Source organism: Crocuta crocuta, unplaced genomic scaffold (genome assembly GCF_008692635.1).
Source record: "Crocuta crocuta isolate KB4526 unplaced genomic scaffold, BGI_CrCroc_1.0 scaffold84, whole genome shotgun sequence".
NCBI lineage: Eukaryota > Metazoa > Chordata > Mammalia > Carnivora > Hyaenidae > Crocuta > Crocuta crocuta.
The window spans coordinates 6,153,537-6,166,598 of record NW_027530213.1 but is presented as its reverse complement, the minus strand read 5'-3'; the positions used below and the strand labels follow the sequence as shown (position 1 = coordinate 6,166,598).

At 48.9% G+C, this 13,062-nt stretch overlaps 1 protein-coding gene across 2 annotated transcripts; it reads left to right on the top strand.

The window, feature by feature from the left end:
- Positions 1-241: 241 nt before the first annotated feature.
- Positions 242-10,517, top strand: SMIM11 (small integral membrane protein 11). 2 transcript variants are annotated; one of them, XM_077765480.1, is made up of 5 exons: positions 251-333; positions 3,861-3,943; positions 4,582-4,699; positions 9,567-9,737; positions 10,337-10,517. In XM_077765480.1, the coding sequence occupies exons 3-4, from the start codon at positions 4,688-4,690 to the stop codon at positions 9,720-9,722; spliced, it is 168 nt and encodes a 55-aa protein (XP_077621606.1). In that variant the 5' UTR covers positions 251-333; positions 3,861-3,943; positions 4,582-4,687; the 3' UTR covers positions 9,723-9,737; positions 10,337-10,517. The 2 variants fall into 2 exon arrangements, with proteins under 2 accessions (XP_077621605.1, XP_077621606.1); XM_077765479.1 differs by lacking the exon at positions 3,861-3,943 and having other exon boundaries at positions 242-333.
- The last annotated feature ends 2,545 nt before the right edge of the window (positions 10,518-13,062 follow it).

The window sequence follows — 13,062 nt, the reverse complement described above, 5'->3', positions numbered from 1 at the left end:
CAGACAGAAATGAGGAGTATCCAGAGGAAGCGGGACGCCCAGCCATCCGGCCGTCGGCCTCCCCCAGCTCAGGTAAGTTCACAACGGGAACGGCCCGGAACCTGCACAACGGCCGTGCCCATCCTGTCCGGTGACCTCCGCGCAGCCCCCGGTAGTCTGGGGCGGAGCGTCCCACTGCGCCTGCGTACCGGGCGCAAGCCCTCGTAAGCGGCCTGGGGTCACTGCGCCGGCGCGCGGAGCGGTGCATTTCGGGACATGTAGTTTCCTCGCCGCCTTGGGCGAGTTACTGTTCGAGTGTCGGCCTCTGCGGAAGAGCCTCCGCGGCCTGGAGCTGTAAGTGGGTGACATCTGGTCAGCGGGATCCGGAACCGAAGCTCGACAGCTTTTTGGGGGCGCTGGGGTGGCCGGTGGCCGGCCCTGCGTTTGCTGTTCCGTCCGGGATGCCCGCCAGCCGGCCCCCTGCCGCGCGGCGCTGGCTTCCCGGGTGGGGACCGGGAGGGTGACAGCTGCCGCGGCGCCAGCTGAGGAGCGCCCATGCCTGGCTCCCTGGTCCAGGCGCCGCGGAATCCGCGGATCCGGCGCCGGGGGCGCTGTGTTTAGCTGGGGACGAGGTCCGGTCGGGGCCCAGAGTTGTTCTGGGCAGAGGGTTTGAAGGGATGAGCGAATATTCTGGACACCCCGTTCTGTGGGTGGGTGGGGTAGTAACGGCCGCCGTTGGCCCTCATCCCCGGGTTAGGGGTTACTCCGCAAGGGTCGGTCACGGAGAGGCCGAGATCCAGCTTCTCTGGCCCTGGGAATCGCAGGTGACCCGGCAGAGGAGCTTTAAGGTGGACGGAGTGATGCCCAAGGTTCACCTGCAACCCCCTCCTCCTCTAATGATTGGGTGAAGAGCTGGGGTGAAAAGGGTAGAGATCGGGAATGCGAACAGGTTCCCAAAGTTCGGACTGACACAGCCTAATTAGCGGCTGGAATGAGCGTGTAGATACCGGGAGACAGACCACTCTGGAGTTAATGTTAGGTGCGCCAAGAAAAAAACGTAGATTGTGGACAGTGTCTTGTCCAGATGGCTTTCATTGTCCTAACCCGAATAAACGGAGAGCTTTTCTGGTTTTTAGGAGAAATCTGACAAAGGGGAAAAAATGGCATTTTTACAGTAAAAGCTTAAATTGTTATTTTTCAGATAGAATTATTACATTGTTAGCTTAAATTGTGCATAGTTCCAGGGGAAGTCTGAAGCTTCTAGCACTTCACAGTTTTTATGCCTCAACATTGTCCACATCTTGTTGGCTTTTGCAGTTCAGCCCTAGGATACCAGCTGCCTTCTGTGTTTAATATTGCATCAGGCATAGGTATAGCAGTGCAGCTAATAGCCCGGTGATATTTTTAGCTTTGTCAGTTCTCATTTGCTGAAGTCCTGCCAGGTGCTACAAAAATGCCCGAGTTAGAGCATACAATTGATGGGATGTAAGGAAGTTATCATTTGGAGGCAGCAGGTGGAAATGAGCTAGATTGATCCGCCCCCTGTCTCCTACCCTCTCACGGCATCGCTTCCACGACTTTTTTTGCAGGTTGACTTTAAATATGTTTCTTTCTAAAGAGTTTGAATTTCTTCACCCTAGGTATGAAGTTGAGGCAACTACCAGTAAATTTTCATAGTCAGATTGTGTGATATTGGAGAAAACGGGGACTTGGGAATTCCAGAGTTGCAGAGCTGTTCTTTGGATTCCGATTCTTTTTTTCTTTTCTTTTTTTAAATGTTTTATTTATTTCTAGGAGAGAGAGAGACAGCGTGAACAGGGGAGGGTCAGAGAGAGAGGGAGTCACAGACTGAAACAGGCTCCAGGCTCTGAGCTGGCAGTCAGCACAGAGCCCGACGCGGGGCTCGAACCCACGAACCGCGAGATCATGACCTGAGCGAAAGTCGGATGCTTAACCGACTAAGCCACCCGGGCGCCCCTGGATTCCGATTCTTAAAAGGAGAACATTTTGGTTCAGAGGTTAATGGCTTGCCCCAGGTCACATGCCTGCCATTTGTGCCACCAAGAATAGAGTCCAGCTCTCCAGTTCTCTTGGTCCCTGCTATCTTGCATTGACTGCATTTTGCCCTGGATGCCTCTTGTTTGTGGTTCTTTTTTTTTTTTTTTAANCCCATGAACTGCGAGATCATGACCTAAGCGAAAGTCGGACGCTTAACCGACTAAGCCACCCAGGCGCCCCTTGTTTGTGGTTCTTAAGCTTGTCATGTCCATCAGGAGAAGGAGAGATACTTATCATAACAATAATGGTCGATATTTATTTAATGTTTTCCATGTGCTGAGCACTGTGCTTAGTGTTTACAATCCAGTCTCTGAAATTTACAAATGAGGAATGCAAGGCTCCAGGCTCAGAGAGGCCAAGTGACTTGTCCAAGGTCACACCAGTAGTAAATGTTATATTTGGTTGCCAGAGGGTGTTCCTTTTTAAGTCAACATTCTTTTTTTTTAAATTAATTTCCTTAAATAATCTCTATACTCAGTGTGGGGCTTTAACTCACAACTCCGAGATCAAGAGTCAAGAGTCGCATGCTTTACCAGCTGAGTGAGCCAGGCACCCTGTGGTGTGTTCTTTTTAGTGTATTTCCTCCTATAAGCTTTTTGGACCTGTTTGTTGCCCTTGACCTTGGGAATCAATATCTTATGTTGATCCATTAATATATCTTTCATTAATAGGTTAATTCTTACATTCTTATAATTAATACATTACTTACATTAATATGTTAATATGACCACAGAAAATTAAGAACAGCCAAATTTTCCTACTGTATTTGTACACAACTCAAGTATAGCAAGAGTTGTAAAAATAAAATTTACATAACCTTAAACATTGTTAAATGACAACATGGCTGATCCCTGAGATTATCAGATATTACTGAGTGAAAATTCTAGCAACAGGCTATAGGCACATGTTTCTCCAGTGCAAGGCAGAATCTGCTGCTACTTAAAGACAAACAGGCCATGTATCCATGAAGAAAACGAGCACCTTCAATCACATCATCACATTTAAACAGATTTAGGGTGTACATTCCTATCATTAACTTATCTGCCTTTGAAAGAAGTCATGGGGAAAACTCGGTTATCTTGTGCCAACCACCAGCCTGTTTTCCAGATACTATGACCTTGAATCGATGAGGTATGAATTTTCTATATTGAAATGCTTTTGTAAGTAAAAGTTCTAATAAAACATTTTCCCCAAAGTTCATTTTTAATGTTTTATTTATTTCTGAGAGAGAGAGCAAGAGAGAGACACTGTGAGCAGGGGAGGGTCAGAGAGAGAGGGAGATACAGAATCCGAAACGGGCTCCAGGCTCTGAGCAAGCTGTCAGCACAGAGCCCGACATGGGGCTCGAACCCACTAACCATGAGATCATGACCTGAGCTGAAGTTGGATGCTTAACCGCCTGAGCCACCCAGTCACCCCCAAAGTTCATTTTATTAATCCCCATTCTCAAGGCCTGAATTTTTCCCGCACCTTTTCGCAATTCTAAGTCCCTTTAAAGGCAAGCAACCCCATGAGTTTTGAATGCAAAGCTTTCTACCTACATCAAGGTAAGACTCTGGAGCCACATAGGATAGGTTCAAATCCCAGTCCCTGTGCGACCCTGGATGCATTATATAAACTTGGTGGCCTCATCTCTGACACGTAACAGTAAAGCCTCCCTCCAGGGCTGCCGTGAAGACTAATTGAGTTTGCACAGCTACTGTGCGGTAGTGCGGCCGGGCACGGTAACGGGAAGCTCTGAGTATCCTGGAAGTTGCCAAATTTCAGAAAAAAGTCGGGGCCCTAGATCCCATCTAGTTGACACCCCCTTTCTTCATTTACAGATGGGACCAAGGCCCCGGGAGGGAAGTCACTTACCAGAGTGTGTGGGTTCTTCATCCAGAGCTCAAGTCATCTGACTCTTGGGGTACGTGCCACAGCATAGGAATCATGACATACAAGGCCTTGGAGCAGACGCTGTGCTCCGACTGTGTCCCCTGACCTGTCACTTCCCACTTCTCCCTCCCCTAGGTCTCCCTCACATTTTAGATGAGATTTTATTTCTCGCTAGGAATTGCTTCTTGAGGACAATTCTTTTCCATACCATTTACTCCCCTCCAGATATTTTTTAAAAACCCAGATGAGCTTAACACTCAGAGGACTTGAAAAAGAGAGACACTCAGCCGCCAGCCAGCTCTTTGCTCAGGACGGGAGGGGGGTGGAGAAGTAGATTTTGGACTTGAGCTCTTCTGTCCACAGATGTGNCCTGTCCCCTCAGGAGCAGCACTGGCACCTCTGCTTGGGGCTGTGCTCCCAGCCCCGGCAAGGAGCGGCCACAGAGACCTTTCTGCTCCCCAAGAGCTAAGCCCATCTCAATCCTGGACCAGGTCATTTGCTTTCCACCAGGCTCTGGGTCTCCTCGCTGGGGGCACCGAACCCTCCTCTCCGTGGGGCTCGCTGTCTTTGCTCATGTGCCCTTTGTCTCCATCAAAGGGAAGGCTTCCTAAGGTGGTCTGCTTGGGAAAGCCCACTAGAGTGACCTGTGTCTTCTCTCCTCCCCCCCAGAACAGCGAGACCTTGCAGGACCTTGCAGGACCTTGCAGTTCCTCTCTTCATGTGCTTGTCTGAGCGGGCCCTCGTTGGCCAGGGGTGAATTCGCACGTCGCCCAGCATGAACTGGAAGGTGAGCATACCTTTGATTTAAACCTTGTGGCTTGGGATCTTTTCTTGCTCCTCATTGTAAAAATTGAGAACAACGGTGCTGTCGAGGTAGGCGGATTAAAAAGAAAAAGTGAATTAAAGCAGGAATCATCATACTTAATATTTTATTTTAAGCTAAAACATAAAAAAGCACATTTAGTCACCGGACTTTTGGAGGAGGGTTAGGCCCTTTCTTTGAGTGGGGGGTACACCGACTTCAGGTCTGCCCCACTTCCCTTGCCCAAACCACGCCTGTCAAGTTTTACCTACGGTACCACAGTTTGGTTTCTTCAAAGTGGGTTAATATATTGGGAACCAATCTACATACAACATCTTTCCAGATTTCGATGTCGTCTTCCCCAACCTTTTACATCTGTGTTGCCAACAGCACTGTTTGGTTTTGTTTTTTGTTTTTTCCCCAACTCCAACTTGAAAATGCATTGAAAGCACTCGATGTAGTTTTCATGGAAACCGTTTTTTTTTTATAGACTATAGCCATATTTCGTAACTGTCGTGTTTGGAAAAAGTATCTACGATGACATCACGTACACTTAAACTAGTTGGGGAATAAAGACAGCTGTCCTCTACAGAACAGATTCAACAGGTGGGAGTGCGGGGCCCAGGGCGACAGTCGCCTGCAAGCCGTGAGCAGTCAGCGGGCTGTGGGCAGCGGGCCTTATGGAGGGAAGGATAGGCCTCACGTTCAAGGCTTGGTTTAGAGAGCGGCCACCAAAATAGATCATATTGTAGATTCTTTGAATGTATAAAATGCAGCAAAAACCGTGTTGTCTCACTGTCTAGAGATGGCCGCCATCAACAACTTTGGGGTGTTTTCTTCCAATGTTTCCTCCGTATTTGTAAGTGTGCTGTGTGTGTTTTCAAACTGGGGAGCTCACTGTGGATTTTTGCAGTGATGAGCATTTCCTTGTTTGAAATGTCCACCCGCTTTCCGTTGCAAGGCTCACTGGGAAGGTGTGGAAGCAGGACCAGGGAGCTAGGTAGAGAGCGCCTCTCCTTCCCCAGCTCCTTGGGGCAGAGGTTTGGGGGGCAGAGGGGGGCGTGCGGGAGGACCATGGTGACCATTCTGCAGGACGAGCCTGGTTGAAGTTAAGAGGCAGAGTAAGGATTTCCTGAAGAGGTTGAAAATGTTGACGTGTTTGTTCGGCAAATTTTGGGACTCCAGAGCTCACAGTGGAAAGGCTGGGAAGGAAGGATGAGGCAGCGAGGAGATGTAATGGGAAGAAGCAGAAAGTAGCGTGAGTGTGATTTAGGGAAGGGTCTGGCCTCTGTGGTGGCCCCAGTCCCTGGGGACAAGAGGCAGTAACTGGTGGTAAAGGCTTGCTGGGGACTGTGGGGGGCGCCTGGGTGGCTCAGTCGGTTAAGCGTCCGACTTCGGCTCACGGCACGATCTCACGGTTCGTGGGTTCGAGCCCTGCGTCGGGCTCTGTGCTGACAGCTAACTCAGAGCCTGGAGCCTGCTTCAGATTCTGTGTCTCCCTCTCTCTCTGCCCCTCCCCTGCTCATGTTCTGTCTCTGTCTCAAAAAGAAATAAACATTAAAAAAAGTTTTTTAAAAACAAAACAAACAAAAAACCCCACAGACTGGGCCCACCCCCCAGAGCCCCTGACCACTTAGTCCGGGGTTAACACGGGTCTAGGGCAGGGCGCAGAGAACGTTTTTAATCGTAGCGTGAGGGACAGCCCCTTGACCACCCAGGCCAGTCCTGCTGGTGACAGAAGGCGTTCTTATGTCAGGGACAGAATCTGCCCAAACCTTTCCAACTTCAAGCAGACCCACAGCCCCGAGGCTGCCCGGGAACCACCTCATGGTTAAGAGGGGGCCCTTCCCTGTCCCGTCAGAAAGACACGGCCTCTCTCTGCCTCCTGACTGCATGGAGCTCTGGAAGGCAGGAGGATTATGTAGCCCACGGTACATCTGTGGGCTCCCCTTTCTGGCTCAGTGGGCGTGTGGCATCACCGACAGTGAATACTGCACATTAGCAACAGCATTTGCTACTTGTTTAAAACATTAGCCATTCTCCTTACACAAGTATTGGGGGTGTGTTTTAAAAATTGGAATAGGGGTGCCTGGGTGGCTCAGTCGGGTAAGTGTCCGACTTCGGCTCAGGTCATGATCTCAGTATGTGAGTTCGAGCCTCGCAGTGGGCTCACTGCTGACCGAGCAGAGCCTGCTTGGGATTCTTGCTCTCTCTCTCTCTCTCTCTCTCTCGCTGCCCCTCTCCCACTCATGCTCTCTCTCTCTCTCTCCCACCCTCTCTCTCTGCCCCTTCCCCTCCCTCAAAATAAATAAACTATAAAAAACTTAAATAAAATGACAGGTTTGTTAGAATGCAAAGGCATTCAAAGGCAGACATTTAGCACAACTGAAGTTCAGTCCCCCAGAGGGGCAGGAATGGAGCCCTGAAATCCGTCACTTTAAGCCTGGGGAAGGGTCCCTGACCTCTGCTGCTGCCGCTCTGCTTGCCCGCCCCCCCCCCAGTCCTGAAACTTCTGCCTTTCGCTGCCTCCCCTCCACTGCCTTTCAAAAGAAAGTAAATACCGAAACCACTCGCCTCTGTCAATTTGTTGATGTGTTCCCAGTTCAGTACATTTTCTAACTTCCAGTTGAATTCTACATTCCCGTCACTGCTAAAGCTGTCTGATGTTTAGATCACAGGGAACTGTGGGCTGTGATGTGGGCTCAGCCGTGGGGATGGAGAGAACGGGTGGGGGGTAACTTTCCCATGTGGATTAGCACGCAGTTGGCCTGGATCAACCCAGCGAACATAAAAGGAGGTCTCCATCTCTGAACTGCTTGTATTTTTCCCCCAAGGAAGTAAAATAAAAGAACACTTAACACTTTTTTTCTTTCATAGCTGGTTTGTAAACATGGTGTCCAACCTCATCTTGACTGAGAACCTGCAAGAAAATATGTGAATTAGCCGGTACTGGGGGGAAGTAGTGGAGGTTAGCCCTAAGTCTGAGTGAGGAAGATCTGCGTTCTAAGCTGCTTCTATTTGTCACAATAAAAAGTTCCTTTTGCAATGTTTTCAGTCTTTTATACTGTTGCTCAAGTGATCTTTCTCAAGTGCGTATGTTGTATTTATTCTTTGCTGTTAAAATGCCTCTGTGGTTGGAAACTATTATGCAGTTGTTCTTGGATTCTGACCGTTGTAGTTAAATTAAAACAACTCAAATATTTAGATTCCTCCTTTTGATGTCTGCTCTGTTCCCATTGCACCCCCTTGGCGTCCTCCTCAAATACCCATGAGTAACCTGATAAATAATTTCAGAGGTAGCGATTCCAGTTGGCTCTAATAAATTCAGTAGCCAAGGCATTTATTTGCATAATTTAATTGTAAAACTGGTGAGGCTGGGGAGCGGATGTGCTTGTCACAGTGTAGTTTAGCAATAGTTTGGGCTCTGGAGCAGCCTGAGCTCGGTCAGACCCTCACCATTCCAGACTTTACACTTTCTCAGCCATAAGATTAGGACAGGCTGTCTGCCTCCTGGGGACAGGAGGCCGGAGTCTGCCTGCTGTGGAAGGAAGATCTTTGGGAGGCGCGTGGTGCCCCGTGAGCTGCCGGGAGCCCTCACTGACGCCACGACTTCTATGCAGGAAATCTATATCTAGGTCTGAGTCTAAAGACTTTTAATAAAATTGTTTGAACACACACGTATGTCATTTGTGATTTCATTAATTCTGTTTCCTTGAAAATCGGGAAGCAGTGGGAAGAAGACTGGCAGAGAGGTTAGAATGTTTCGTTCTGACTCTGGCCTCACTGTGAATCAGCTGCGTGACGTGGGCCTCTCCCCGACCATGAGCTTCATGCTCCCTGTTTGTAAAACAAGGTGGAAGACTAGTCATGCTTAAAATCTCTTCCAGCCCTCCCGCTCCGTGAGCCTATCGTTTCCGGCTAAAGTTTTCACAGTCTCATTCTGTTAGAAGGGGAGACAAATGTGCTTCCTGTAGTAAAATCTAGTAGGATCTCATGATATAGGAATTGCGTAGAATAAATTATGTTTGGCAATTTACTGATGTCGTTGGAATAAATCCCCTAGAATAAGTGATCGCTCAACCAAATCATACCTTTATTTGGGAAGGAATTTGTAATCACACAAAAAGCTCATTCAGGTCATACTAACCATGTTTGTAAAACAAGTATAGTATTTGCCTTGAGATACTACTGTGCTGTGTAGACTTATCATAATAACGTCCCTACTAGTACAGGGCGTAATTCAAATCCATAGTTATTCCCTGGCCGTCATTTTAGCCCATGGGTTAAAACTTACCCTCTAACGGGAAATTATAGGAACAGTTAATAAGTAGCTAAGTTTTCATGTCTTGAATTTTATTGTATTTCTATATTTATTGGAGCACCAGTGCTAGTGAGTAGCTACAATCAAGAAGAAATCGTAGCATCCTAAGGTTGGAGAATCTAGAGAGAAGGTCTGGTCCACCTCCCTCGAGGAGGCAGAAGCTCAGAAAATCAAGTGCCTGACCCAGGTCACGTGGGCAGTCAGTGGCAGAGCAGAGCTGTCACTGGACCACAGTGCTACCTCGGCAGCAGGGGCCGGGGTGACCAGCCAAGGGCCTGATCCAGTTGTGAGAGAGCAGAGTTAGGTCTGTGATCCGTGGGTGGTTCGCTCACGAAGCCAGCAGCAAGGGAGCGATGGAGGGCAGAGGGGACACTAGACCCCATCTGTCCGGGTCACCGGTGTGGCCCCAGCGGCTGGCTTAGTGCCTGTTACATAATAGGTGTGCGGTAGAGGTTTGTTAAACGGCGGAATGTAAAAGAAACCTTCCTTATCAACCATAGAACATTTAGAACGCTCGCTTTCTTCTTTAAGGTCCTTGAACGCGTGCCCCTGCTGCTGTATATCTTGGCAGCAAAAACCTTAATTCTCTGCCTGGCATTTGCTGGCGTCAAAATCTACCAACGGAAAAGATTAGAAGCAAAACTGGAAGCGGAAAAGAAGAAGCAGTCAGAGAAGAAGGATAACTAGAGGGAAAAATCAAAGGTACGGGGACCTCGGCGCTGCTGGCGTGTCCGGGCTTAGCAGGTGTTGGGTCACGGGACTCTCGACCATTTCCCGAGAGCCGTGGACCTTCTCCCAGCAGAAGCACACATACCAGAAACCCCTACAGTTTCACATCAAATTGCAGACCACAGAGCCTGATGCAGGGCTTGAACTCCTAGACCGCGAGATCATGCCCTGAGCCGAAGTCGGACGCCTAACCGAATGAGCCACCCAGGCGCCCCCAGAGTCCTCATTTTGTGCTAGGCCAAGAAGACGAAGGGAAGAGGGGGTGTGGGGTCCCGAGCGGTTCTTCCCTCCCACAGGCACCCGCAGAGGCCCCCCGGGGCGCAGGGGCGGCCTCAGGACTGACGCTTCCTTTTCCCCCCAGCCTCGAGCCTGCTTTTAAACCAGGGCAAAAAACTGTGATGTTGAAAATACATCCTTTAACAGATAAACTTCTGGTGGTTTCTGTTTGTTAAGTTGAACTGGCTAAGCGCGAGGGCTAACGCAGAGCCGGTAAAACCTCCGCAGAGCCGGTAAAACCTCCGTCAGTGTTTTATCCAACGTTTCATACTTCCCCTTTCTGTCTTCCTTTCTAGAACTCACGGTTCGAATGTCAGCCGGAGTGGATCCCAGCTGAGAAGGAAGAGGAGACAATGATCGAATGGGCTGTTGGAGATACACTCCCAACCTAGAGGTTTAACTTAAGATTGTGTGAATTTTTTCATGCCCTTAAAAGAACCAGTATTTTGTTTACTGCAATAAAATACCTTTGTAAGACGGTTGTCCCTGTCTCTGGAATGAGCCAAAGCAGCTCTGTCTCAGCCGCCGGTGTTGTGAGGGGAGGGAGCCTTGCACACCTGCACCCCTCCCAGCCTTTTCTTGGGATCAGAGGTGCTCTTGCCACAGGGCTGGGCCGCGGGTCAGGTGGCGTCCGTTCTGGGGGGAAGCCTCTGCCGCTTGCCCTCCCCGGCTCTCCGGCCCTCTGCTGTGCTGCCCTCCCGCACCCTGCCCTGCTCTGGCCCGCCTGCTGCTGTGTGTCCATTGTTGGGGTGGAGGGAGGCTGCACCCCGCTTGCCCAAGCAGCATTGGCGCCTCTGCTGACTCAGGGTGAGATCCGTCGGCCACACTGGGCTGGAGTCTAGGAAGAACTCCCATCCCCAAGGCCCCGAAAGAGCCANTCAGCTGGTAAGAGAGGGATGAACCAGGGAGACTTTCGGATTTGAGAGAAGCAATACTAAGATTTTTTGACTCAGCACCTAACAGACTGAGATCTCTGTTAAAAGACTCATGTCTCACTTCTCTCTCCATACGAGAGCGAATGAGAGATGAAGAAGCAGTAACGAAGGCCACACGTACGGCAAAGGGTTGGTCCCATTGCTGGTCGCAACGTGGAAAATTTGCATGAGTGTGTAATTGAATCTCCACCAGGGTTTGAACCACAGGGCTCCACTTATAAGTGGGTTTTTCCTGTAAACACAGTACAGTGCTGTCAGTGTATTTTCCTTAAGATTTTCTTACCAGTTTTTTTCTCTAGCTCGCTGTAAGTGTACATTATATTTTTCCTTCCCTTCCCCCATGGTCTTCTGTTAAGTTTCTCAGATTCCACATATGAATGAAATCATACGATATTTGTCTTTGACTGACTCATTTCACTTAGCATAATACCCTCTAGGGAAAATTAAGTTACAAGCAGAGGGAGGCAAAGTGTTAAGAGACTCTTACATACAGAGAACGAACTGAGGGTTGATGGGGGTGGGGGGTGGGGGGATGGGGAAAATGGGAGACGGGCACTGAGGAGGGCACTCATTGGGATGAGCACTAGGTGTCATATGTAAGAGATAAATCATAGGAATCTATTCCCGAAGCCAAGACTACACTGTGGACACTGTATGTTAGCTAACACGGCAATAAATTATTAAAAAATAAAGTCTGAGGAAACCATTTTTAAAATTCATGGTCAAAAATTACATGTAACCATTTTCAGAATAAAAGCTGATATAAAAATGAAAAAAAGAATACATTATATAATACACAAAATATGTGTCAATCAACTGTTTATGTTCCTCAGTAAGACTTTTTGATCAACAATAGGCTATTAAGCTTTACTAAGAATACACGGGAATTTTTACTATGGCAGGGGACTGGCACCCTTAACCCCTGCATTCAAGATCAACTGTATATGAATGGATGTCCAGCCCACTCTGGCACAGATTGATAGCACTTTGAATTTTAAACAAGAGAAATGGGGCGCCTGGGTGGCTCAGGTAAGTGTGCGACCTCAGCTCAGGTCATGATCTCACAGTTTGTGGGTTCGAGCACCTTGTCTGGCTCTTTGCTGACAGCTCAGAGCCTGGAGCCTGTTCCAGATTCTGTGTCTCCCACTCTCTCTCTGTCCCTCCCCTGCTCATACTCTTGTTTCTCTCTCTCTCTCTCTCTCAAAAATAAAGCATTAAAATTTTTTTAAAAAGAGCTAAAAGGAATTCTGTCTTAAAGTTTACTGTGATTACTGGATACTCTTAACGACAATTTAGGAAGCAGAATTTACATAAGATCAAATTCTGAGTACAGACTTGATTCCAACCCTGGAAGCTACAAATCCCCAAAGAGTCAGTGTAGCCCGGGTCTCGTGGAACGTGAGCTGACGCCAGAACGGAAGTGGAACGCGCTGGGAGGTCTGCGTCCTGGCCCCCACGCTCCCCGACTTGCTCAGGTGGGGCCCAGCACTGACCCCGGACGCGGCCAACCCTCCTGCCCTTGCCAGGGTGCCCTCTGCAGCCTGGCAGGCGCCCCACCCACCCTGGTCTGGAACTCTCCCTCTCCGAAGGTCTAGGGGCATCGGCGGCTCCCAGCGCCCTGGCAGAACACGCGGTACCTCTGGGTACCTTTTCTCCCACGCGCGCCCCCTGCTGGGTGCCTCATAAATCCAAGGAGGGGGCCTGTTAGCTTTTCCTGGAGAATCTAAATCTGCCCAACCAGTAGATGGTCCACGTTTATTTTAAACACAGGTGCTTTTCTATAGGGACTTAAAACTCCGTTTGGGGACTTAAAACTGTTTTTGGAATTTGTGGAACATGGGGTCATCTTGGAAAATTCGGTAGAGGGTGACCTAAGGATTGAACTACTTAAAACCATTAACCACACCCATGGGGTTTTTTGTAAACAGTGGGTTGGTTTGGGGGTTTTTTTTGTCCACCCCCCACCCCCCCGCCCCAGTCACCTTTCTTACACACTCTTCTACCACTAGGGAGAGATGATCAATCACTAACTGGAGTTATGCCATTCTGCTCCAGATACATGAAGTCAGTAGATGTATAGTTTGAGT